General features: G+C 39.4%; 1 protein-coding gene across 2 annotated transcripts in view; it reads left to right on the top strand.

Moving 5' to 3' along the window:
* LOC135461500 (neurexin-4-like) overlaps positions 1 to 13,860 on the top strand; it is a 33,208-nt gene extending 19,348 nt beyond the window's left edge. Inside the window, exons 15-32 of one of the 2 annotated variants that reach the window (XM_064738629.1) lie at positions 351 to 470; positions 1,053 to 1,175; positions 1,535 to 1,717; positions 2,237 to 2,376; positions 3,020 to 3,104; positions 3,515 to 3,637; positions 4,154 to 4,204; positions 4,598 to 4,733; positions 5,153 to 5,319; positions 5,837 to 6,007; positions 6,566 to 6,685; positions 7,011 to 7,113; positions 8,465 to 8,637; positions 9,533 to 9,673; positions 10,071 to 10,214; positions 10,759 to 11,079; positions 13,152 to 13,199; positions 13,599 to 13,860. In XM_064738629.1, the coding sequence (XP_064594699.1) occupies positions 351 to 470; positions 1,053 to 1,175; positions 1,535 to 1,717; positions 2,237 to 2,376; positions 3,020 to 3,104; positions 3,515 to 3,637; positions 4,154 to 4,204; positions 4,598 to 4,733; positions 5,153 to 5,319; positions 5,837 to 6,007; positions 6,566 to 6,685; positions 7,011 to 7,113; positions 8,465 to 8,637; positions 9,533 to 9,673; positions 10,071 to 10,214; positions 10,759 to 11,079; positions 13,152 to 13,199; positions 13,599 to 13,669 (2,420 nt within the window). In that variant the 3' untranslated portion in view covers positions 13,670 to 13,860. The remainder of the gene's footprint in view (positions 1 to 350; positions 471 to 1,052; positions 1,176 to 1,534; positions 1,718 to 2,236; positions 2,377 to 3,019; positions 3,105 to 3,514; positions 3,638 to 4,153; positions 4,205 to 4,597; positions 4,734 to 5,152; positions 5,320 to 5,836; positions 6,008 to 6,565; positions 6,686 to 7,010; positions 7,114 to 8,464; positions 8,638 to 9,532; positions 9,674 to 10,070; positions 10,215 to 10,758; positions 11,080 to 13,151; positions 13,200 to 13,598) is intronic. The other variant, XM_064738630.1, reaches the window with a different exon arrangement.
* The last annotated feature ends 13,038 nt before the right edge of the window (positions 13,861 to 26,898 follow it).

The raw sequence follows: 26,898 nt of genomic DNA, 5'->3' as shown, positions 1-26,898 counted from the left end.
GAGAAAACAATATAAAATTGCTTCGTGTGTTTATCTTTCATGTGTTGAGTATAGATTACCAAATAAATGAATTCAACATTACCTCTACTGGATCACAAATCGTCAAAATGGACTTGATAATGCTCAGTCATTTTGTAATACCTCGGACAGCCTTATTTGAAAATACACTGACACTGGATCCTTCGAAGAGGTGAATTTCTAAACAAATTAGGGCATCAGCTGAAGATATGTAGATGAGCCCGCTTAGGTTTGTTGTCAGGCATTTGAGTTTTAATCACAGCTAAACCTGCAGAGGTTTATGTGGGATAAAATCAGAAATGAACAAAAAGTGTTATGGTCTTTGTTTTTAGGGGGCAACTCAAAGGGTACCTTTGGATTCGCCGGATGCATTAGGGACGTTGTGTTTAATGGTAAAGAATTCGACATTGTCGACATCGTTAATAAAGACGACAACAACGCAACGGTTCCAGGTAAATATTTTCTATGTTGTTGGTACTAATTTTTGTTAATAATTACGGCAGTTGTTGAAAAGGAAATGTGTGCATAAAAAATGAAAAGCTTTTAATATAAATTGCTATTAACATCACTGGAATTTTTTACCTAATTCTGTCTATGGGGTATACAAGTTCTGTCTATTTGGTGCTATGGGGTATATAAGTTGCTAGGAACGTTTAAAATAAAACCTTAACTGAGGTTACTGGACAAAAGGCCGAAGTTCACACTACAGTTAGGTGTGACCATTTTGGAACCTGTAGTCTTGTGTATTAAACATGTGTGGCCTTTTTGTATACACCGTGGCAATGCTTTCTTAACAACCAATATACTGTCTTCTTCTTCATCACATCTCATACGGATGAGCTCCTGTAGAGATTCTGTCAAAATGATATCTGTCGTTGAATCTCTGGTGGAACATAAGGATATTACTGTTTGATTAAAATAATGAAATTAAATACCATCAAATAATATATACTAATTATAAAACAAACAAGGTTATATTGGGGACGTTGTCTTTGACCTGTCATTTGTTATGGTACATCGGTTTGTATTTGCAGGTTGCGCGGGTCAATGTTCTGGTGAGACCATGTGTCAAAATGGCGGAACGTGTACAGAGTACTATGCTACATACATGTGTGATTGCTCCACGTCAGCCTTTAGCGGATGTTACTGTGGGAATGGTATGAAACAGTGAATGGTTTAGTTATTAAAATAACATAATTAAGTAACTACCATGTAAAACTCTCCGCTGTGCACCAGGAGGAGGTGTGTCAAATCGCTTGATACTAGTATTCGAAATGTGATATTCTTTCATAAACATCATATATATTTAACCTTTATCAGTATTGTTCACAGCCCGGCATATACAGAAAACTGTTTATAACCCGTTATTGATTGTACAAATAGTTCGTAGTGGTCGGCATCACGCAAGTTATTCAGTCAATAGGTGCCGTTCGTCATGGCCATCTCTTGGGCCATCTCTTTGGCCATGTTCGTCCGCAGTACTCTGCAGTTGGTTTTGTGTTTTGTATTTTGACAGCTGTTGGCGTAACCTTCCCTGCTGGATCGTACATGAGGTTCAACACACAGACACGGCTGACACCCAGCCACAGTTTTAGGTCACTGGAGCTACATTTCCGAACCTCCCAGACCGCCGGAGTTCTCGCCCATGTGTCCGGAAACGCACAAAACGAACTTCTGACACTGGAACTGAACCCTGCAGGTTAGATAGCTTAGAAAACTTAAATGAGCTTTACGTAAATTTCATAACAGTAGTCGGGTAGTCAGCTAACAGCCGGTAAAAACTATAAACAAAACCTCTTCATTGTGACTTTTCAAGGTGAGTTTCATCATACTGTTTTAATCAACTGATTTATTTTCCCTACAAGCACAAGCTGTAAAACAGGACAAATATTTTGACCAGTAAGATGAGTTACTTGTTACCAATAAGGTTGCATCTTCAAATCCAGTCCCTACTGGCCAACATTTGTCAGATATCTGGTGAATTGTGGTGAATTCCTCTTACTATAAACTTGATGGTGTTCATCGTTGGGCACAACAATGGGCACATTGTAAATCAATCAATCAGTCAATAAATAAAGAATACAGTGATGATAAAGTTTGTATCATGAGGGGATAAGTTATCATTTTTCACTTAGATTATTTTATCTTTTTATACTTTTACTACGACTCTTTGATGTTTATGATGTATCATATATTGTTTTTTGTTCGCTTGATCCAGGCAACGTTGTGCTAACATACCGCCCTGACAATAATCAGTCAAAGACTATGACATCTGCCAAAGCTCTAGCTGACGGCAGCTCTCATAAGGTGACTGTGTCAGTTATGAGGTCACAAAACAACGCGACTGATACATGGCAGGTATGGATTTTTGTCATGTCTCATCTCTATAAAATTTAGGGGAGTTTTTTGGAGGGCGGGAGGTGGGGCCTGCTGGATCAGATTGTTAAACGATTGGCTCGCCGTGAACATCGGGCACTTGACTGTGTGGTGGCGGGTTCGAATCCAGCTGTAAGTGTTTTGACTGAGGCTTTCAGTGAGGAGGTTTGTCTAGTACCAGGTTTCCTCCTGGGTCTCAAGTTTCTTTGGTCCTTGAAAAAGTTCTTGACCCGTTACAAAAAGTAAATAAAGTTTGAAATTTAATTGTTATAAATCATAGCCATGTCCTCCGTTTCTTTAAAAGTCTTATGGAACGACGAAATAAATGTTACTGTTCGTGAGAATGGGTGAAAGGGTATTAAATTCTAACCAAAATGTGAATTACTTCTAAATAATGTTTTTCAATAAATAATAATATTCAATAAAATAATTTTAAATAAGTCATACTATTCAGTAACAAAAAGTACAAAATCGCCTCAGAGACCGTGACAGTATGAACTGATGCATCGCAAGTAACGGTATATATGTGGTCTGTAAGCTGTTAGATCCATCGATAATGTCATATCTGGCCCTTCTTATATATACATGTTAAATTCATGGTATAGCAAATAATTGTGTTAAACAGGTGATGTTTGACGACGAAACCCAGACCCAGGATTCTGCACAGTTATTAACGACTCTTCCTGGTGATTTGTACCTGGCCAGCAAAAGTATGTAGCATTAGAAATTCCATGAAAATATCTCATTAATTCATAACAGGAAATCTTCCATTGAAACTTCGGATAAAACATTGTTTGCCATATATTTCCTTTAGGCCTGCCAATAATTTACCTTGGTCAAGGTGAGAAAAACGTTCTATGTACTGATATGTGTGTAGTTTTTCGATTTGACATCAAGGTAGGAGAAAACATGATTTAATACACCTTCATCTTTTTGATGATATCATAAAAATGTAAGACACACGGTCTAAAGTTGACACATGCCTTCAAAAAGAGAAGAACCAGTAACTAATAAATTGATCAGATTTGTAAAACAGCTGAATGCCTTGATTATTCACGTTAATCACGTGTTTACTACTAAAACATGCTTAACAAGTGTATGTTTTCGCAATTCCTTGCAGGTACCACACCAGCCAATGGCGGTTTTACTGGATGTATATTCGGACTGAAGTATAATGGAGAAACTTTTTTGAAGGAAGTGAGGACCACGCCCAAGCCAGACTATATAACTTACAGCAGCAATGGTAGGCCTAAATGTATCTGGCCGGTTATATAGAGTAATATAACTAGACATACAGTGGTATTCTTCATATCCACACTATTGTGGAGGACACTTGTCGTTCAATACGTATTTAGAATATATTGATGAGGGGCCTCCGTGACCGAGGGTGTTAACACGCGACGCAATGACCCAGAAGTCTCCCACCAGTGCGGTCGCTGTGGGTTCAAGTCCATCTCATGCTGGCTTCTTCTCCCGCCATAACCTGCGGATGGTCATGGGTTTCTTTTGGTCTAAAATATTCTTGAGTACAACGTAAAACACCAGTCAAATAAGTAAATATATTGATGATATCACGTTTTTGATCAAATACAACATTAACTGATTGCGTGTCTAGAACAGGCGAAACTTGCTGTCAGATGTCTGATAGTGTGAAAAAACGTTTTATTTCAAGGTTATAGATTCAAAAGCACAAATAAACCATGCAGATTGAACATACAGTAATAATGCCAATATCCATTCACCCTTTGCACACTTGCAGTGAATCCGGAAACGACCTGTGGCGACATGGAACCTGCAGTACAAAGTACAGGTGAGTAGATAGTTTCTCTTGACTTACACAATCTCGAGAGGATAATACGTGGTCTAGACGAAGGAGGGTGCAGATCATTAATATCTGATATAAGGTTCGGTTTACTATATTTCTAATTCTGGCTTGGATGAAAGTATTTACCACAGCTCCAAGCCACATCTCATTTTTAATTTCAACAAATAATAATTAGTATCTGGAGTATATATTGTCATAGTGGGCCAGAGGTTGACCTCGTTTATTTGTATAACAACACCTTGTGTTTGATTGTTGAACGTAGTATACACTGGTTGTAATATATAGCCTGTATTTCCCTCTGGCATCATTACAAATCATTACAGCTAGTGACTACCAAGTGACCAATACATTAGCCGTTGGTAATTTTTGTTTACTTAGGTTTACCTGGATCGCTTGGAAGCAAAAAACCCGTTTCTCTACAGTTTTTCGGGCCTTTTTCACGTGACCCCATGACCGTGGATACAGCTCTGGTTCAGGTGAACAGCTTGCTGTGTGAGGCGTCGCCTATGTCAAGGTAACTTATCTGTTATCTCCTCTTCTATGACATAAACTAGCTTTGAAAGCTTTAGCTCTTGATCCATCTACATGAATTTCTGTTTTTACTTAATCGCCGTTATGACAGAAGTACTCTTTAGTACAACGGAAAACAATAATCTATAACTATATAGTCTTTAGAATAAGTGTTAATAAAGACAAGAAACACGAAATACCTGGAGCATTCCGTACGTCATTCCCAATGCTTAATTCCATCTTAATTTCTTACTTTATATACCTTCGTAATTCTTTGATGGTTTGTGACGTCATTTTGGATACTTTGCATGGAAACAGGGACAGTCCAGTTTGGTTGACGTCTAGAAAACTCAAGTGTGAAAGCATGGAGTTAAACATTTTATCTGTGAACAATTCAAGAAGTTTAACTTTTTGACTTTCTAGGTACACAATAACACAGAATGGCGAACCAGTGGCATGTCCTCATCTCTTGGTTGAGGATAACAAACTGTTATTACCTCCTGATGATAGAGTTGCCGGGCAGTACCAGTGTATGATAGATAACGGCTGGACACAGACGGTGTCCGACTACTCAACTGTACTTCTGGCCAGTAAGTTTATATAAAACACTTACTTTATAGTTTGCTCCCACTATGTTGACGGAGAGGTGAAAGCCTTCGGCTGGTGAGACTGGGGCTCACTCTAGTATCCTGTCATGCGCAAGACATTAAAGCTGGTTTACTTACTTAGTAGGCCTACCTACATGTACGGTTTCGATGCGCAGCGTAATGAAATAAGCAGTGTATACTGGTCGGCGCGATGCCAGGCTATAGCAATTGGGTGGGTGTCGTGTCTGGTGTCTGCTGTATGGCGTTTAATAGAGGTAACACGATAAACATATGGCCATCTGAAAGTAGACACCGTCACGCTGTAAAAAAAAAACTGCTGGAAGCGACGCTAAAACGTTTTGTTACATGATATGAAAAAGTTTTATCATGCTGTTAAAATGTTGTCGTGATTTTACACTTCAAGACTATTAAGGAAATTCATTTCATCTTTTTGTTATAAATTTATTATTAATGTTTGAAAAGATTTTATTAACCGTTGTGTTCATTGTGTCTATTTCAGGACCCCCAAAAGTTGATCAAATGATAACAGAGTCCGTCATTTTAGGGGCGGGGCAATATGCACGTCTTAGCTGTAATGTAAGCACAGGTAGTGTACCGGAAGCCGAAACTCAGTGGCTGGCACCCCAAGGGACAAACCCGACCGATCCAAGATTCTACCAGGCTGTAAATGGTAAGCAGCAAAAGTATATTGTATTTGTGCTGTTCAACTCAGCTTTACTTTTGGTTGTATTTTTTACTTTGCAGCTCAAATTTGTGCCAGATTGAACAGTTTGCTGCCTTGAACATTGCAGCCACAGCAGTATTTGTTGTTTTTTTTAACTTTGCACCTCAGCTTTTTTGTTCAATGCACCTCAGCCTTTGTTCAGTGGCCATCTACATCATCAGCTTTTATTCAAGTGTCAAATGCCTTGAACAATGCAACCAAACCAGTATTTGGTACATGTATTTTTCACTTTTCTCTTCAGCTTTTGTTTAACTGTAAACAGTTAACTATATTGGACGGTATTGTCCTTTTCTTGCGGCTCAACTTTAGTTCAAAAGGCAGCAACTTGACTACATTGAATTGTGCAGGACCACTCAGTTTGGTATTGCTTGCTGCTAAGCTCAGTTCCATTTTAACTGTCATAATTTAGCATACCCCAATCATTCCACTCCCTTCATCGTGGCCAGTATCAGTAAATTCTGTTTTCAGCGAACTCTTATCACAATCACCGTTATTTGTTTTTAGGTGATCTGCATATCGTATCCGTGGATGCCAACGACAGCGGTACCTTTAAATGCTCCAAGTTCAATGCGGATTTGGGTGTTACTGTAGAGGTGAAGACCATTACGGTGACTGTGAATGCCGGTAAAGGCTTAAATACATCTTATCTCTTATACAGTATCTTGTCGATTGATGTTAATTGTAACACTAGGTCATGCCTTTTGATAGAGCTTAAAAAGATTGATACTATTTGTGAAACTTTGAAAATTCCAGGATGACTGATAGTAAATATTTCTTTTTAGTGAAGGTCTTTTATATTTCGTTGGTTTATTACAAGAAATATTTCATCTAGTTTATGTGGAACTTAATTTCTTGTTTCTTGTCCAAACACGTTGCTGTAGCAACAGTGTAATCTGATTGTTATTGCCGATCCGGTGTCTAAAGATCCTTTGCTAAATGTCCCTTCCAGGCCCAGGTGGCGAAGAACCTATACAACTACTTTACTCCTCCCCCAATATAACCGTGGACGTACATTCCCATGTGATACTGGAATGTTTATTATCTGCCACCGAGTAAGTAAAGAATCGTATTAAGTATGGGATCACAAAATTGGAGGGTATATATCGGGTGGGCATAAAAAATGGGCCGTAATTTGACACTCAGTATCTCCGAAACTCTCTTACGTCAGCTTCTAAAAATTTACACACTCAAAAGACACTTTGTCCTAAGTATACAGACCAAATTCAATTCCATCCTGTAAGAATTCTGTTCATGGGACCAAAATCAAAATATAGTCAAAAACGCATGTTCCGGACATTCAAAATGATGTTCTACCTTACTTTACTTGAAAAGGTGATCAATTCCTTGTCCGCTGCAGAGAAAAACCATCTTGATTCAGCAAAATTATGCCTATCTGGCAGAAGGGTTTCTCTGACACTAGAGCCAGACAATTTTTTTGGACGACACTTTATTGACGCGTGTCACAAAGGTGCAGCGCGCGCTCTACTCATGACACCTGACAGGTGATGCAATGTGGGTCACCGGAACGTGCGTTTTTGATGCTATGTTTTCATTTTAACCATGTGTACAGACTACTGACGCTATGCCCTTGAAAATATGTCAGTATATTAACAGAATCATTTTCAAATCAAAATTTGAATGTCTAAAGTTTGAAAGGGTTTAAACGAAGGATAATGGAGCAATGTAACATCAAAGTACGGCCCATTTTTTATGCCCACCCGATATACATTGGCGAAACTGTTGAGGACTAACTATTTTAGCTTAGACCCTCGAAGTGAGGTATAATTATGTATTTATTTGATCGACGTATTTACGCGGATATCCATGCACCTGTATATATGTTCTTCACCCATAAGACGCCTGTCAGGTGCGTTTGTGGGTGGAATCTTACAGGGCGAGGACGAAACCGTTACCTAACCATATCCACATATTAATGTGGTTGATATTACCAATGAATGCACAGTCCAGTGAACATGACATGACGTGATTAAGCGTAACAATCTGATAATCATGTAAAAGTATTTGTAGTGATGTGCTTACTATAGTGTTTAGTGTGTAATTGACACAGCGCACAACGTTTGAGGAAGAACTCGAGATTCTTACGACCCTCGAAGAGAGGTAATATAACGATGCCATATTCCAAGAAAACTTGTCGTGTTGTTTGACCAGTTTACTTCCACAGACGATTGGAATATTATATCGTTGTAAATTATAAAAGGGGCTCGTTTTTATTTTAGAAAAATTTAATGATTCATTGGTTTCTGATTACATATTTTAAAGAATGAAAAAAGTGAAACGAGACTGACGTATATACCATAAAACGCATTCAGAAAAATGGCTATGGGCTTGATAAGGGTTAAGAATTTTATACCTGTACGCGTATTGTTTCATTTCCTCCGATAGTCCGTCTGTGATAACGTGGGAGAAAGCAGACCGTAACGAAACGACTGATCGACTTGTGAATGGGACCCAAGGGAGACAACTTGTGTTGTCATACTTTGAACCAAACGATGCAGGAAAATATTTCTGTAAATTTGAGAACGATACCGTGGCTACTATTACGGTTGATCTATCTGGTGAGTTGCAGATTTTACCTATTTAAGAGTTTCTTACCTATGCAGTTGTTTCTTACCTATGCAGCTGTTTCTTAACTATTCAAATGTTTCTTACCTATGTAGTTGTTTCTTACCATGCAGTTGTTTCTTACCTACGTTGCTGTTTCTTACCTACGTTGCTGTTTCTTACCTATGCAGTTGTTTCTTACATATGCAGTTGTTTCTTACCTATGCAGTTGTTTCTTACCTATTGAAATGTTTCTTAACTGTTCAAACGTTTCTTACCTATGTAGTTGTTTCTTACCATGCAGTTGGTTCTTATCTACGCGACTGTTTCTTACCTATGCTGCTGTTTTTAACCATTCAAATATTTCTTACCTATGCAGTTGTTTCTTACCTACGTGGCTGTTTCTTACCTATACAGCTGTTTCTTAACTATTCAGATATTTCTTACCTATACTGCTGTTTCTTCACCATTCAAATTTTTCTTACCTATGCAGTTGTTTCTTACCTACGTGGCTGTTTCTTACCTATGCAGCTGTTTCTTAACCATTGTTTCTTGCCTTTTTCTTTCTTTAGGTTCTTTCTCCACCCATAAACCCATCTAGCGCCATACAAGTGAAAATTTCGTCAGTTCATCGTTAAACATACAACTATATCTTACCTGTTTCGTTGCTTCTTCCCTGTAACCTACCTATTATACCTCAGTTGCTCATTAGGCAGACAAAGTGTAAAATGCTAGTGTTGTGGTTGCGGACAGATTTCAGGGATAAAGAAACATACTTTGTTAAAGACGAACTGTTCATTACCTACCACTTTAAATCGGCTGTTGTGTTTAAAAATGCAAAGCAGGGCAAAACACAGAGATGTGTTGATGGACGGGTGTACATGTACATTGTTTTTACTGGCACTGCAGCTAAGCCTACCTGGGAGAACGGTCCTATGGATACGGTTGTGTACATGGACCAGACCGCTGAGCTGTACTGTAAGGTCCGGTCTGTTCAGGGAGACCCCGCACCCAATACAACCTGGTTCATCAATGGACAGCCTTTACAAGGTAGGCTTGACTAGAAATCGTGATTGCCTTTCGTAATTAGATATCAAAAAAAAATAACACTTACTTGACTATAAGAATTGATTTGTTCGAGAACTTTACTTTTTCTTCTTGTTCAACATTGTTCAAAATGCACAATGTTGATGCTATTACTTTGCTGTCAAATAGTTAGCCTATGAATTAGTAAATATACATTGTACTAAATTCTCCACTCAATTCCTGTGCCACATAGGAAAAAGATATGACTTCAGATGACACGCAGTTGCGTACCTGTTCTAATAGTAAGTCTGATAGTGTAAGATGGTGTTGTCTTTATTTTAGTTTGCGTTTTTCTGTCTGGTGTAAGACTAAGCCAGAATAGGTTTAACGCTTTCGAATCAGTATGGTTTTGATGTTTCAGAATCGCCGAGATACAAGTTGAACGACGAAGGTGATATGTTAACGATAACAAACGTCTCCAAAGCAACGGACATCTTAGCCTTCCAGTGTAACGTGTCAAACGAATTAGGCTATGTTTATGGCACGGGCAGTCTTCACGTCGTCGGTAAGAAATCCTTTACTTCATGCTGCAGTAAATTACCCCAAGTTGCCGTTTTCACGCTTTTTCCGAAATAAAGCAACTTGCTTCAAATGATAGATCTACCTAATATTCTTTCTCCCTCAAAGCTTCACGGGTCTTCTGGCGTGCCCTTGTACCTTTGTTCGGACAAGACAACTCATTTCACAGTTTTGCTAAAAATGGCCAGTTACAATAATCTTATTAGCTTAGTTTTCGAACTTAGAGGAAAGCGAGATATTTACCTGGAATAGAAAACTATGTAAAGATAAGATTCTAACACTACATAGCTATATGCGATATTAAACAGGCTGTTGATTTTTATATATTTAATTAGTGTTTTAAGTCATAATCGAGCTATGGATTCTAAATGATTTCCTTGTGGTTTGCCGCAAATTCCGATTTGCAAAGAGTTGTGCTTAATGAATTAAAGCCTTAGTGGACAAATATCTGTGAAAGGTGATATATTAGTTTTTGTCTATTAGTCTGACATACTAGCCACCTCTGACGTTTAGCTATGTATTTCTTGCAGCACCGACAGTTATTACTGAGGCCCCAAAGTCTAAGATCATGATCTCTCCGGAAGACCTCTACCCTAAGCTGCGCGTGAAATGTGAGAATGACGTGGACACCAATTTGACTTTCACATGGTACCATGACAACGAAAAGGTTGAAAATGGCAATCAAAAATATTATTTCACCACAAAAAAGTCGAAAAGCACACTGCAGTTGGTCGTAGGTAATTTTCTTAACAATCTTGACGTGCTGACAGGCGCGTACAAGTGCGTGATAGACGACGGTATCAAGAATCACACGGTGTCATCCTTGGTAGAGCTGAAGCCAGATGCAGGAGGTAAGCTATCTCATTTTACAGTCGAATCATAGGCGCATAAAAACAACATATTTAACTAACTATAGTTAAATCGAAGTGAAGCATGACTTAGAAAGTATAGGGGGCAGCGAGTCGTGGTTTATGGTGATTAAAGCAACTTACTTTTCCATAGCTGGAACACACCTGGTGCGGGTTCAAATCTGGCCTTGGACTGGTGATTTGTAGATTTCCTCGCGCTCACTGCTTGTGGACCGTGGTGACAATAAGCGATCGGCGACGCGGGTGTCTGAAGTTTGTTAAAGACCACTTATCTTCCACCAATATAGGGTGCATATCTGTACGTCACATCTGGGAAAGTTTTGTCGATCACATGCCCAGTGTTTGAGATTTACCCGGGCACTCCGTTTATCTCCACCCATAAAACTGACCGCCAATGTACAGGAGAAAAATACTTGAGTATGGCGTTAAACAAAAGTGAAGTATATAAATAAAGAAATAAATGTATAAATAAATAAATATGGAAACAAAAATAGCCCTGATATACACTTGTTGGATCAGTGTTAAGTAGCAGCTGAACCGCCGGCTTCCGTATTTAAACACGTGACCCTCATTTGTCAAAAAGCCGTGGTATAAAGCAAAACATGACGTGGTGCATATACAGGACTAAGTAAGCAAGCCGCAGCAGGTTGATTAAAGCTGGTATTAAATCATAATGGCTTACATATCCAAGGTTATAAACATCCAGTGAAGTTATGGTGTTCTGGCCTATATTTAGGAATGTTTAAACTATAAAAGACCAGAAAAGCGACGACAGTGTGATAGCTGACAAATACGGTTTTGTGAAAAAACACATTCGGTGAAATACAGCCTCTTATCAATTTACCTTACTTAGGGTTTTATTCTAACTCTTGATGTAAATGCTAACATAGTAGCCAATTACACACCCTCTAGCGCCATGACTCAAGGGGAATTAGGTAAACAGATTAATGCAGTGATGTGTCGTGATTTAAGTCTACACGTTAAAGTGAACATTAAGTCAACCACTAAAGTTGAATTAATTAATGAAGTAGTATTCCAGAAAAGCTTCTAAGCATATTTTAAAAATTCTCCACTGCTTATCAACAAAATAAATAGCAAACAATCGTTAGTACCTAGCCAGTCATTTGGTGACTCTATTTTGGCATGTTATAACTATCTAGAGTGACGTCACAAAAATTGGGAGACCTCCCCTACCATCGGTATTAAACATGGTGGGAACGAGAAAATACAAACACAAACTCCTGATACTCAACCAAAGAATATCAACTCTGTTCCGTACTCAAAGGGCTGATATTTCTTTTAGTTTGGTGCTCGGTCAGGGCTATTGGTGTACACAACCGTTGTGTTTGAGAGGTCTGGCTTGTCCTCGTCCTGCATGGGTGTAAGCATTTGACCTAGCTGGCTGTACCGATTTCAGGGAATGTAACGAACATTGCAGGACCTTCTGATTGATAACAGACTCTTTCATTCAGATTTTGGAAAGATATTTTCGTAATAAATCTAACTCTGCTAAGGAAAATTAACGCAAAGTAACGGTATTTTTCTTCACGCAATGACTCTGCCGTGGCGCTCTTCTTGCCAGCATCCTGCCCAAAATGCATGCATTGTGACACGGGCAGCCGTTCTCATTTCCCAGCTCATGAATATGTGGCCCAGAATGCATCAGTTTAACACTTAAACTAATCGTAAAATCCAATTTATTGTATCCATACCTGTCCATCCACTGTAAGAAACCTCACTGACAATCAAGAGCTAATAGGTTTTTTGACATGACAGCTAATTATCACGTGACGCTTTCAGCGCTAGTGATTGGCCAGGTTCATAAGGGCTTCTACAACAGGACTGCTCAGAATGAATTGTCCGTCAGTGCCATATCCACAGTGCTGAACTTTTTTTTACATATTTTTGTGTGGTAACTGTGTTCTATATCATTTTTTCTATATAATTCTATAAATATATATAATGAGAGACTTTATGTTCACTTTAACTTACACGTTTTTATCAAACATGAATGCACTTATTAATTAATAAATTTATTTTTCTCCTGATAATAGGAGGTTCTGGAATTCAGACGACGACGCCTGTAAACGTGGGAACAAAAGGTAAGTATATCTGATAATTTTACGCCTGCAAACGTGAAAACAAAAGATAAATATATATGATAATTTTACATTCTAATGCGTGAAAAGGACAAACTTCCAGAAAACCTTGCCATGAATATAGGTTTTTCGGCAGAGAGTTATGTACAAATGTACCAATACATAAGCACAAATGTACCACTAGTACACAATTGTGTGTTTCTCATAAACACGAATGTTTTACTTCTAATATATCACAGTGATAACTTAATACCAATTCCTAGACTTGTCCGATCTTCTTGTTGGAGGCAAATTAAATTGTCTTTGTGAAGAAATAAACAAGATGATATTTGTCAATACTGATTTTAGTGAACTTTGGAAGTACGGAGCAATGTTCATATTTTATACACACGTCTGTTACAGCGAGCTGCATCACTCTGATATTGTTATATGTGATGTCAACTCTTACGGTTCTCACCGTGAAGCTGATGTAAGACGAGAGACGTCAGCGAATGCTCTAAGTGATGTGTATCAACAATAAGATGATGAGTATGAACAGTACGATGGTGTATATCAGCGGTACGATTAGGTGTGTCAGCAGTACGATGATGTATATCAGCAGTACGATTAGGTGTATCAGCAGTATGATGATGCATATCAGCAGTACGATGATGTATATCAGCAGTACGATTAGGTGTATCAGCAGTACGATGATGTATATCAGCAGTACGATTAGGTGTATCAGCAGTATGATGATGTATATCAGCAGTACGATGATGTATATCAGCAGTACGATTAGGTGTATCAGCAGTACGATGATGTATATCAGCAGTACGATGATGTGTATCAACAGTACGATGGTGTATATGAACACTACGATGATGTTTATCAAAAACATGATGATGTGTATCAATCATCATTCTCCTGGAGAGAATTGACTGCTGTCGAAAACTGACTCCTTGCAAGAAAGAGACCTTTCTTTAGTTGAAAATTGACTCTTTTCATGGAGAGAGTTGTCTTCTGGCGAGAAAGGACTTCTGGTGAGAGACTTCTTTAGAGAAAAGTCTCGAATCGACAGTGGCCTTAACGCACGTGTTTGTTGTTTAATTGTATTTTGAATCTCCCGAATTTACGGAAGCGTAAGTGTATTCATTTATTGTTCTTTCTCGATGGTATTATAGACCTTTAGTCTGGTACATATTGATTAATTTATTTGATCATGTATTCATCATGTTTTACAGCATATATACATATATTAAATAGTTTTAACTTGTATGGCTGGACTAAAGATTAGGGCTGGGCAGCAGAAGTGTATTAAAAACTAAGCCGGGCTTGAATATTAATACCATTCATGGTATTATACAAAACCAATGGCACTTCAATGCAGACCAAGTTCAGTCTGGTTCAAAATACACTTCTGAACAGCGAGGCCCAGGGGGCCCAACACAGAGACCCAACACAACATGGAATAAGTAACATGTATACACGTAGCTTATAGAATTAGGTGACTAGGAAGTATATACTGGGAAACTGTAGTCTTACCATCATACATGTTGTACATTTTTATAGTTGTGATACACGTACAGAGAAAGTGTATATCGCAGTATAAGTTGATAAAGTAAACACATCAAAATCTGATACACAATTCTACTTTTTAGCCGTGCTTCTATATATGTTATAAGCTCCTACTAGTAAAATGCTATGAAGCCTTCCCTCGAATGTCACTGAGTCTGACCTTCTGCTAAGGCTCAAAATGAACTGCTTCCTTGTCATTTGGGACACATTTACGATAGTTTTATCAACTGGTATATATGTATATATAAACCCACAACTGCATGTTAAACATATCATTTCGTCGCAGGTTTTTCTTAACTTTATGTGCAATAGGATAATACAATAGCCTGAGTATTGGTTCATTTTGTAGAATTTTAGTGAATAAAGTTTACTATTAATTTTTTTTTGTGATCAGATTGTTTTCGTTTTCGCGTTTTCTGTTGGTCATGATCCGGCCTTTGAAATCACTCCATCTGAATACATGCCTGTACTGTTCTGCTCGTTTAGCCTGTGCTGTATGCACTTAATGTATCAAAGCTGTACGGCAAAGAGGGTAGATTTCTGACAGTCCGGAAGTATATTATGTTTGACATATATCGAATCACTGCTTTATAGCTAAACCGACTGACTAAGAAACGTTCTTTGTGGGAGGTACATTGTCATATTCCTCAAAGCACAGACGTCTTCGCTGGCCTAATGTATAGAGCATCCGTCTGGAAGTCGAGAGACTAGGGATCAAACCCAGGTCGTGTCATACTAAAGACTTACGGTACTTGGTTGCTGCATCGCTTGGCGCTCAGCGCTGATAGAGCAAGGAAACATGTCTAGTCGACCCGGTGTCAGTAAAGTGTGACTGAGTAGGGTGTCATGTCTTCGACATGATGTTTCAGTGACGGCAGCTCTTCGGCGGCATGGATTCGCCCTGCCACAAGAAGAGACAGCATATATACACACACCTAATAACTCCTTCTCATCATATGACTGAATAATTGTTAAGTACGACGTTCAACCCCATTCATTTATTTATTCCTAAAAGCACAAGGACCGCTATTCAATTGCTTTACATGACTGCCATCACTAATCCACTTGCTGAACAACGCCAAGGTCACTGGAGTTACGTTGATGAGGCGGAAGTGATTTCAGAAAAAAAATATTGGCGATTCGTTGCGCCCAACACAGTTCGGTGCGCCCGACATGTGCTCTATTTAATGCATGCACAGATTCGCCATATTAGGGAACCTGAACAGCTCCCATTCTCAGAGACCTGGGCTCTAGGGCGAAACAGCCATGAACGTGAAACAGAAAGCATGCGGAAATGATTTATTTATTTATTTGATTGTTGGTTTAACCTGTAGTCAACAATACTTCACTAATACAACGGCGGCCAGCATTATGGTGGGAGGAAAACGTGCAAAGCCAGGGGCAAGTGGACGACCATCCGCTGGTTGCTGCGGACCATATCACGTACGACCGGAGAGGACATGCATGCAGAAATGAAACCAATGTATTATGGCATGTAACACCATAACCCTCGGCAAACATGAACTGTAAAATTTTTTGATGGCAAGGTTAAGTATTTTTGAGGATGTAAACTTGGAATTTCGTCATCTTAAAACATTTAATCTATGAATTATTGAGAAGCAGCAGAACGTCCAGCCATGATCGAAATAATTCTTTTAAATACATTCGATTATATTAAAAGAAGCTAAAATATGATGTAAGGTTCATGAGACAGACACCTGACAGACACGACAATTAAGCGTAGAAATATTCTCATTTATTTTTTTTAGATTTTTTTGAAGGAGTGTCGAAAGGCATTTAAATATTTGAATTTTATAAAGGGCTTCACGAGCCATACTGATGGTGTTTAGGAACTCCGAGGTCACATCACCTTTTTCCTGATGCTCACCAGACGGAAGGACTTTTTCAGACCATTATTTCAGTAATTTTTTTATTCATAGATAAAAAGAAATATTCCAATATTCCAGTGGAAAACTTCCTCTGGCGTCAGAGTTCCAAAATTCACTATGTGTACAACACAAATCTGACCATCTGTATCAATTATTGTTTCTTTCAATACTTAATACAAACATGATTCCCATGGGCACTTTTACGTAATTTTGTTCAAGAAAGAAAGTGAGAAAGGTGAAGCAAGGTTCCATGCCCATACGTGTGTGACATTTCGAGAGGTCAGACTTGTCGAGAGGATACAGTGAAGCAATCAGATCTTATCAAGCGGCGCATGCGCTTCCCTATCGACATTTTGTCTATATGGCATATATTAACCAGGTAACAAAGTCATTTGCTTGCAACGTAATACTTAGCTCGAAGAGTTGTTACATTAGTACATCCTGAGATGTTCAATACAGGATAATAAATCGACTTTAGCCGAATCATTATTAGGATAAATTCCGATATCGATTTGCAAACTGTCACACACCTGCACATCGGGAACACCTGTGGGTTGACAGATCAAGTGGTGTCATTCCAGGAATGTCTGAAATATACACTGAGGAATGTTCTGGACTGAGAGAAGTCAACCAGCGTCGTGGTGTTAGAATGTTAGAATGTCGTGGGCACTGACACGTGTGAAACGTTAAATCTGATGTCTCAACGTATTAGACAGAGTTTGCATCGTCATGTATACGTGTACGGATATTGAGGCGTCATCACTTTGTGCGGTCTCAGTGACGTGTACCCGTTGCGCAAAGAAATTTTAACGGTTGACGCGTCACGGACATACACCGCCAAATATCTTGTGAATTAGTTGTAGGCCTAATTATTACTCAATAATATTTTACTGACCGAAAGCTCACTTATTTTCATGTTTGGAGGCAGCCCGATTGCCCGGAATAAACTCGGGAGCTTTCTAACATATAATGATGCGCAGACTTCACAGCATGAGCCACCTTAACTTGGATGCCATATGCCATATAGTTGTAGGATATCTGATCTCCAATATACTGTATGAAAGACCACTCTAAGACGGCCTTGACTGGATGATCATCAAACTTTGACTCGTCGAATTCGATAAAGACGAATGAAAATAGAACATATGCTATTTCATGCGATGGTAGCAATCGACAACTCAAATTTGTCTTACTTTCCCGCAATTTTCAAATTTGACAAGCCTATTCGACAAATCGCATTGCGAGTGTGTCAAAGAGGCAAACTCTTTTGTATGAAATGTTACTTTGACTATTCAATGATCACCACAGTCTTTGGCCATTTACAGTCCTAATTTCTGAATTTATTTCTGTAGTTTAACCCTATATGAAGTCCCAGTTTTATTGAATCAATCCCCATGTTCCCTATACAGGTGTGTAAAGATACCCAACAAGTTTAACGTGCAGCTAGCTCAGGCAACATTTCATGACGCTAAGGCTGAGTTTCCACTTTGTTGCCTTTTTAATAGTTTTGAACAGATCAGTTGTAAAAAAATAAACTGTCCAAACACTGTGTTTTGTATTTCCCACACTCTAAGTACAGATTTAGCGGCTTATCGAAATTAGAAAGGGAAAATCACTCTACGTTCTGGAATCTGTAACTATTAAGCATTTCTTTCATATTTAAAACACTATGTTTGTAAAATCATAGCTGAAAGTATAAGAAATGCTAGCAATGTCTTTATCTGTACGCCATAGGCTTGATTCCCCACTTGAAATCTCACGCTGTGGATCACACCTCATTTATCACATTCTGTCGTCGCCGACGATTGTTTGCTAATGGGAGATCGACTTCCCTGTGTCATCTTCAAGCTAGTGTCAGTCCCCCACGGAGATTTGTTCTTAATCTTCTGAGAAAAAATAAATTGTGACATATATGTGTCTGTTGAAAAGTACCTATATGAAAGCGAACTGCACCAAAGATAATAATACAAAACTAATAGAGAATTTGCTACATTTTGTCTGAAATACAAAATAATGGTTGAATCGGAGATGACAACTGCGGCTGTAGGGGATGAACCCTTATCATCTATAGCCTTACAAGCACCTTTCAACAAAACCCCCAGGGGTCTGTTTGAAAACCATCTATTTTTGTAAGATAAAAATTCTTGAGGCTACTTGAACTCCCGGTGAGGTTTGCGGATATACCCCCGACCCGTGCCATTATAAAAGCCCTGTCACCGACTTGACAGAAGTCACTACCCTCACAAGTGTTGAACAGGTACTTCAACCGAGCTACATCGACAGCTGGGGGAATCCAGTACATGAACGTTGTCAAATCTGGGGTCCAGTAGTCAAATGAAGGTAACCCCCCTGACTTTATTTGAATATTGATGGAAATTTAACTATTCTTACCTATACGTTGATTTTACGACATGAACAGAGTAATTTGAAGGTTTTCCCTGATTAAGAAAGTGATCAGGTGCGTTAGTAAAAAAACAGGAGTCGCCAAGTGGGAATTTATCAATGAATATGTAGATATGAATAACTCCTCTTGATATGTTATCTGTTTTTTTTTTCATTGTTGTTTAACGCCATATTCAAGGAAATTTCACTTGTACGATGGTGGTCAGTTTTATGGGTGGGGGAAACTTGGGTAACCGATGTAAACTACCGACGTTTGGCAAGTTACTGGCGGACTTTCCCACTTGTGAGGCACAGATATGCACACCATAATGGCGGAAGACAAATTGTCTTCAACAACTTTAGACTGCAAAAACGGCGTGACGATCGTCGTTGACGGGTTAACGCCACAAAGATCCAATAAAGACTGAGAGCGAGGGAACCTAATGGCTTGGGATCTTTTTATTGTTGTCCAAAAACAACAACAACAACAAAAACGCCAACAAGACTAAGGTTTTACTTATCGGCCAAAAATGGGTTAGTTTTCATATATTCTCCAGGCAAAGTCTTATATAATACTGAACACGCCATATATAAATTTCAATATCCTATCTCACAAACTTGCCTTCTGTAAGTCGTCTCAGTGAAGCAGCACTAGACAAAAGAGCGATGGAATTCCGGTCTGCAACAGGGAGGCACATTACATGCACTCTAAGGACTCCTTCGTCGTCATATGACTGAGAAATTGTTAAGTACGACGTTAAACCATAAGCGATCACTCACTCACTTATCTCACAATACTTACCCAGATTTACAACAACTTTTCCTGGAGTTCCACGAGTCTGATTTACTTTCTAGGCTGGAATATCATGTAGAGTGTGAGTGTTGATAGATAACCATAATATTTTCTTAATTTCAGGGCGTATCCAAAATGGATTTGAAACTGGTGATGATCGTGGTGAGTGTACACGTCATAGTGGAGAGTTTTATTATAGAATTGCCCATGACAAATGAAGGCATGGACAACGAGGACGTTCTCAAAGCGGATACGAAGGCAGCCATCTTTCGTACACGAAGTAATGCAGCGCATCTCAAAGTTGACGAATCTCAGAGAAAAACCGAGACAAAAAGCACATTCCCTTGGGCTAAAAATTGGGGTTTGGTATCAGAAAAAGAATCACCAGAGGATATCATAGCGTTCGTCATCAAGAGAGGTGCGTCAGATAAGGTGATTTCCACTCGACAAAGAACCGACCCCGTGGCCAGGAAGGCGTTTTCACTCACTAACCCGTCAAGATCCAGACGCGAAACCTCCACGAGCATTTACGAGAACCCGGATGTACAGAACGTCTTGAAAGAGTACATGAAAATAAAAAGTTCCTCAGGTGTTGTGTTTTACATACCCAGGTGGGGATGATTATTATCCGGGACGCTGAAACATTATAGTTATCTCAGTCGTCTTGATATGGTTGAAAAAGTTTTTCTGACAAATCAAAAGTACCCGTGCTTTTCATATGACGAAATCCCCTTTGGCGATGCTCATAACATGACGGCATCCGTGAATATGTTTTGTCTGTATTATATTTTCTCGAGGTAACTTCAGCGTTCAGACACCGGCATTTGATTTCACACTTGATTACGAAGACTGAACGCAGTTCTTCTTCTGTGTACTGCTTGTCACACAGTGAAGTCCATGGCGAGAATTCTGGATTGTAAAAATTTATCTTCAAATTGTTGCCTTGATAGTTTTCTTAAATACTCATTAAATGATTGACTGGATTACCACAGGTAGCTGCTCTATACATGTAGGTGAGCCAGAAAGCTGAAAGCACTGAGGAGCTTTGAGATGACGTTTTGAGAGTTAACTGCTAAGGTATGTGACCCAAGTTGCCATTACACAGTAAAAGGCACTTCATTTAATATCTTTGTAATTTGATTATTTAGACTTATATGGTCGATAGAACCTGTTTATGTTTTTCTTTGCTATTTTTTTTTTTTTTTCGTGCTAATTGTTCTTTTGTCTCGAAATGTTAACCACTAATACATGTATAGAGGACTTCAAAGTATTGTATAGCCTCTATTTACCATATATCTGGATAAAAACGTAGCGTCATTTTTACGTTCGCAAATTCAACTCGAATTTAACTTGATTTACATACCTAAACAAATACTGGTAAATTCCTATCTGACATGACCTTGTAGCTTTTTACTTAATCATTCAATGACAGATCACAGATTGTCTCCCCTTGAGTATATGTGTACACAGGCTTATCAGTGCACATCACCTTGTTAACACAACACTGTGAAGTTAAAGATTTCTAATATCAGCATACTTATGTCTTCTAGGCATAGGGTTTGCAGTGGCTGAATATCGCAAAACCTGTTTAGTTGATATATTCTGTGACTTGATAAGGTTAATGGGGGTGGGTTGAGATCAGATCCCCGCGGTCTGACGCTTTAACCAATCAGCATTTCACATACAACCCTCTAAATATCGTCACTAGCATTCGCTCTTATGAGATTATCCAAATACATTTGAAAACAATATCCTATCCGTTCGTGCGTGGAAGGTCTGGCAGCAACTTGAGGGTTACCGTCCGGTTTCCTTTCACTTTAATACTTGGCGCCTTCGTGAAATATTCTTAAGCACGCTGTAAAATAAATTTTATCAAATAAATAAATAAAACGAATAAATAAATCAATCGATAAATAAATTAATACATAAATAAATAAATAAATTAATACATAAATAAATAAATGAATTTGAAAACAACGTCAAAACTAGAACTGTATGCAGCGCAATGGTGCTGGCATTTTAACATACACAGCCGTATGTCTGCTATCAGTTCCTCCTACCCACTGCTATATAGCAAACGTTACAAGAACGATACTATGACCATTGCATTCCTAAATCTTGTAGTATCACGCCAAAACTCACTTGGGCGAGCTTGATATAAATATATTATTTCCACTGAAGTGAAACCTATAGCGCGAAATCGTGTCAGGCTGATAAGAAAACCACAGGCAACTCAACCAAATCTGGACTTTCGAAGTCAAATAATGTTACAGAATTGCTTCTAATGTCATTACATTATAGATGGACTTGAGCGAGTTTACAAACCTTTTAGTTCACTACATTCTACTTTCCTCTGTAGGTTGTGAAATTTTTGATTGGGTTTGAACTGGCTGCGACCATTGTGTTTGTTGTGTGGAATTGTATAATATGCCTTGTAACAGTACAATACCGTTTATGTCTGTCATCTTTGTATTAATCAGATATGAGAGCTGACTTCGAAATAAGATTATGCACAAATTAGCTCTGTGCCATGTAAAGTAAAGTTTTCATTGACGTCGAGGAGAAGCAAAGAATGTTGCAGGCTCATAAATTTAATCAATCTCTAACTTCAAAACTTTACACCATTCAACTTTGTACGTTGTCTCAGTTGAGATTTGATCGTAACTGTTCACAAATGTTCACGACGAATGGTTTTTACAATAATAAAGTTTTTGGATAATGATCGATTGACTGATTGTTGTTTAACAACACCACCACACTTCATGTTTCATGTTTCATGCTTATTGAATTTGACGCACAAGACACGGTATATAACATATGTTGTATGGCGGGATGTTTACAGGCCACATGAATATTCCTTTCTGCATGTTATTGTCCAAGTAATTAATACTATCCAGGGTCATTAAATGTCAAAATTAAACTACCATTTTTGCCGTAAACGCGGCGTAACAGTAAACCGTTGTGGTTTTTGTACAGATTTGAGCAGGTCAATAATACACCGCGGATAAATGAGAGATATCGATAAACCATGAAAATGTGAACTGGAATAACATAAGACTTTATACCCTAACACTGCTTTCATAATTCTGCTTTCTATTGTTGTTGCTTTCCATTTGATCTTAGCCCAAAAGTGAGACCATGGGACACGAAAACGAGGTAAAGGCTGACGCAAAATCCAATTTCACATTTTAAGGGAGGTAACTTTCATTGACCAATGCATGCAGGCTTTTTCCTGCCTGTCGCCAAACCCGAATGTGAATGCTTCGTCACCACAGGCCTCAGATATTGAGAACGAGACAGACAGGTAACTGTGGAATACATTTCAAGATTGTTTTAATGTTCTCAATGAATGCAACGGTTTTCTTGAAAACGTGTGATTTAGGATGCGAACATTAATTATGCCACAACCCGTGATATATTGAATTTGTTCCATTAGAGTTTATTGTGTAGGCCTGTATGCACTCAAACTATTCCATAGTCGGAGGAAACTGGACGAGGCACTGAGGAAACCAGTGTCATCACCAAGGTCACAGTACGTAAAGCCATCGCGGAATAGAGGAAACAGGGCAGGCCACAAGTTAAATGCATTGGCCTTCCCCAGGACAAAGTCTAAGGACATAAAACCATCGGAAAACAGAGACAATGGACAGATCACAAAAACGATGTTCTACAACAGGCACTTCACAAAGTCTCATGGACGTAAAGCCATTTCCAAATGGAGAAAACAGGGCAGATCGCAGAGAAAACAAGTGCTCTTCATCAGCCACCTAACAAAGACTGATGACATAAAGCCGCGGCTAGATGTAGGCAGTGACGAAAACAGGGGCCTTGGTTCCTAACAAAGCTTCGTCACGTAAAGTGAACGCCGGACAGAGGAAATTAAACAGAGCACAGACGAAGCCAATGCTCCTCACCATGCACCTAAAACATTATGACGTCACGATATGAAGGAGAATGGGCAGTTACGGGTATCTGACAAAGCCTCGTGAGGTAAAAACCATCGCCAGTCAAGTACTGGTGTTCCACATCACACTGATCAAGTTTATTTATTTGATTGGTGTTTTACGCCGTACTCAAGAATATTTCACTTATACGACGGCGGCTAGCATTATGGTTGGAGGAAACCGAGCAGACCCGGGGGAAACCCACGACCATCCGTAGGTTGCTGCCAGACCTTTCCACATACGGCCGGAGAGGAAGCCAGCATGAGATGGACTTGAACTCACGGCGACCGCATTGATGAGAGGCACCTGGGTCATTACGCTGCGCTAGCGCGGTAACCAACTGAGCCACGGAGGCCCCCACTGGTCGAGTGCTGATGTCCAACATCTCACTAGTGAAGTACTAATGTACTGTGCTGAAGAGCTCGGTAACACTACTGTGATCAGCTATAAGCTTCAGCATATCATGTAGTAGTACTACAGCAGTGGACCAGAAAGAAAACATAGTAGTACTAAACCAGTGGACCAAAAACAAAATACCAGTCATCAAACGTACACATGATTTAGTGTACATTTTTTACACGAGCACATACATGTAGCGGCAGATATCATTAAAAACTTAACATAAAACAATCATAAGGCACTTCCAAACTTAAGGTGAATATCAACAATATTCCAACTCAACTTTTCATGTTCAAGTATTTATTTATTTGATAAATTAAAGAATATTTCACTTATACGACGGCGGCCAGCGTTATGGTAGGAGGAAAACGGGCAGAGCCCGGGGCAAACCCACGACCATCCGCAGGTAGCTGTCAGACCTTCCCACGTGTGGCCGGAGAGGAAGCCATCATGAGATATACTTTAACTCACAGAAACCGCTTTGGCGAGAGGCTCCTGTGTCATTTCACCGCCCTTCTACGCTGAATACTTCGGCGACGGAGCCCTCACTCCACCCCACTCCTACTCTGACCCATATTCAACCTTGGCAGACATGAAATATTTCCTCCTGCTAATGATCAAGTGTCTTTGTGCACCGGAGAGTGCTGCACAGTATAATGATTTTCCGAACTTCCCTTTGTTATTCACCACGACATATCCCTTCTGTTTACATTGTACATGATGATGATGTCGCCTCATATCACGTAACTGGCAAAGGCATAGGTTATTTAGGCACTGCGCCCATATTTATCAAACGCGTTAAGACTTAAGTCAAAAATTAAAACACATCAATTTAAACGTTTTGCTCTGGAAAGCTTAAATTGTGTGCCTTTACTCTTTACCGCAGTCTAATGTACAACCCAGGATTTGAGTTCTTTCCTGTTCTGAGGTCGACCTTTTAATCACTTGCAATTTATGACTTAAGTTGCTTGAATATTTCCTGCCCAGGTTTTTATACATTCATCTTAAGTTTGCATGAAGTATCAGTATTATATGACTCCGTAAGCTGTTCTCTCCACTTTGTATAGTAACTCTATTATATGTGATTAGTGTTGCATTTGCCACCTGACTTGTTTGTAATCACTACTTACATGTGCGTATATTTTGAACTGAATGTTCCTCAGTCACTGTTTGTCCGTCAGTGACTGTGTATGTAACTACGTCTGTATGTCCGTCAGTCAATGTACATGTAACTCGGTATGTATGCTCGAGAGTGATTGCGTATGTAAATCGGCCCAAATGTCCGTCAGTGACAGTGTATGTAACTCCATCTTTGTGTCTGTCAGTCAATGTGTATGTAACTCTATCTGTGTGCCTGTCAGTGACAATTCATGTCAATCCATCTGTGTGTCCGTCAGTGACAGTGCATGTAACTCCATCTGTGTATCCGTCAGTGACAGCGCATGTAAATCCATCTGTGTGTCCATCAGTGACAGTGCATGTAACTCCATCTGTGTGTCCGTCAGTGACAGTACATGTAACTCCATCTGTGTGTCCGTCAGTGACAGCGCATGTAAATCCTTCTGTGTGTCCATCAGTGACAGTGCATGTAACACCATCTGTGTGTCCATCAGTGACAGCGCATGTAACTCCATCTGTGTGCCCATCAGTGACAGTGCATGTAACTCCATCTGTGTATCCGTCAGTGACAGCGCATGTAACTCCATCTGTGTGTCCGTCAGTGACAGCGCATGTAAATCCTTCTGTGTATCCATCAGTGACAGTGCATGTAACTCCATTTGTCTGTTCGTCAGTGACAGTGCATGTAACACCATCTGTGTGTCCATCAGTGACAATGCATGTAACTCCATCTGTGTGTTCGTCAGTGACAGTGCATGTAACTCCATCTGTGTATCCGTCAGTGACAGCGGATGTAACTCCATCTGTGTGTCCGTAAGTGACAGCGTATGTAAATCCATCTGTGTGTCCATCAGTAATAGTGCATGTAACTCCATCTGTGTGTCCGTCAGTCACTGTGTGTGTTACGCGGTCCGTATGTTTGTAGGTCATGGTGTATGTAAGTCGGTCTGTAAATGTGACCGGAAATATATGTGCCATTTTGTATGTTCGTCAGTCACTGGGCATACCTGTCGGTCAGTGTTTCCGCGCATCACTGTGTACTCTTATGAGTATTTATTTATCATGACCTATCAGCATATCAGTCAGTCTATCGGGAAACGATTTAAATTCTCACTGATTGTCTATGACAGATTTCTGAAGAGAGTGAGTGAGTGAGTGCTTGGGGTTTAACGTCGTACTCAACAATTTTTCAGTCATATGACGACGAAGGAATCATTAGGGTGCATGCACGTGTAATGTGCCTCCTTGTTGCAGGACGGATTTCCACCGCTCTTTTATTTAGTGCTGCATCACTGAGACGACTTACCGAAGGCAAGTAAGCCGCCCCGCCCGAGCCATTATACTGATACGGGTCAACCAGTCGTTGCACTATCCCCTTCATGCTGAACGACAAGCGAGGGAGTTACAACTTCCTCTTTTAAAGTCTTAGGTGTGACTCGACCAAGGATTGATCCTGGATCTACCGGTCCCGAAGCGGACGCTCTACCAACTGTGCTATCCGGGCCGGTCGATTTCTGAAGAGAAGATAGAACTTTGGCGTTTTCCATCTTTTGATATCAATAGTCACCCGCCAACCATTATATAGCGTTAGTTAGGGAGGGTAGAAAATGATTAGGTTTTAG

The sequence above is a fragment of the Liolophura sinensis genome, chromosome 1, assembly GCF_032854445.1.
Source record: "Liolophura sinensis isolate JHLJ2023 chromosome 1, CUHK_Ljap_v2, whole genome shotgun sequence".
Taxonomy (NCBI): domain Eukaryota; kingdom Metazoa; phylum Mollusca; class Polyplacophora; order Chitonida; family Chitonidae; genus Liolophura; species Liolophura sinensis.
Note: the sequence above shows the minus strand (reverse complement) of the source record. Positions and strands in the feature narration are given on the sequence as shown.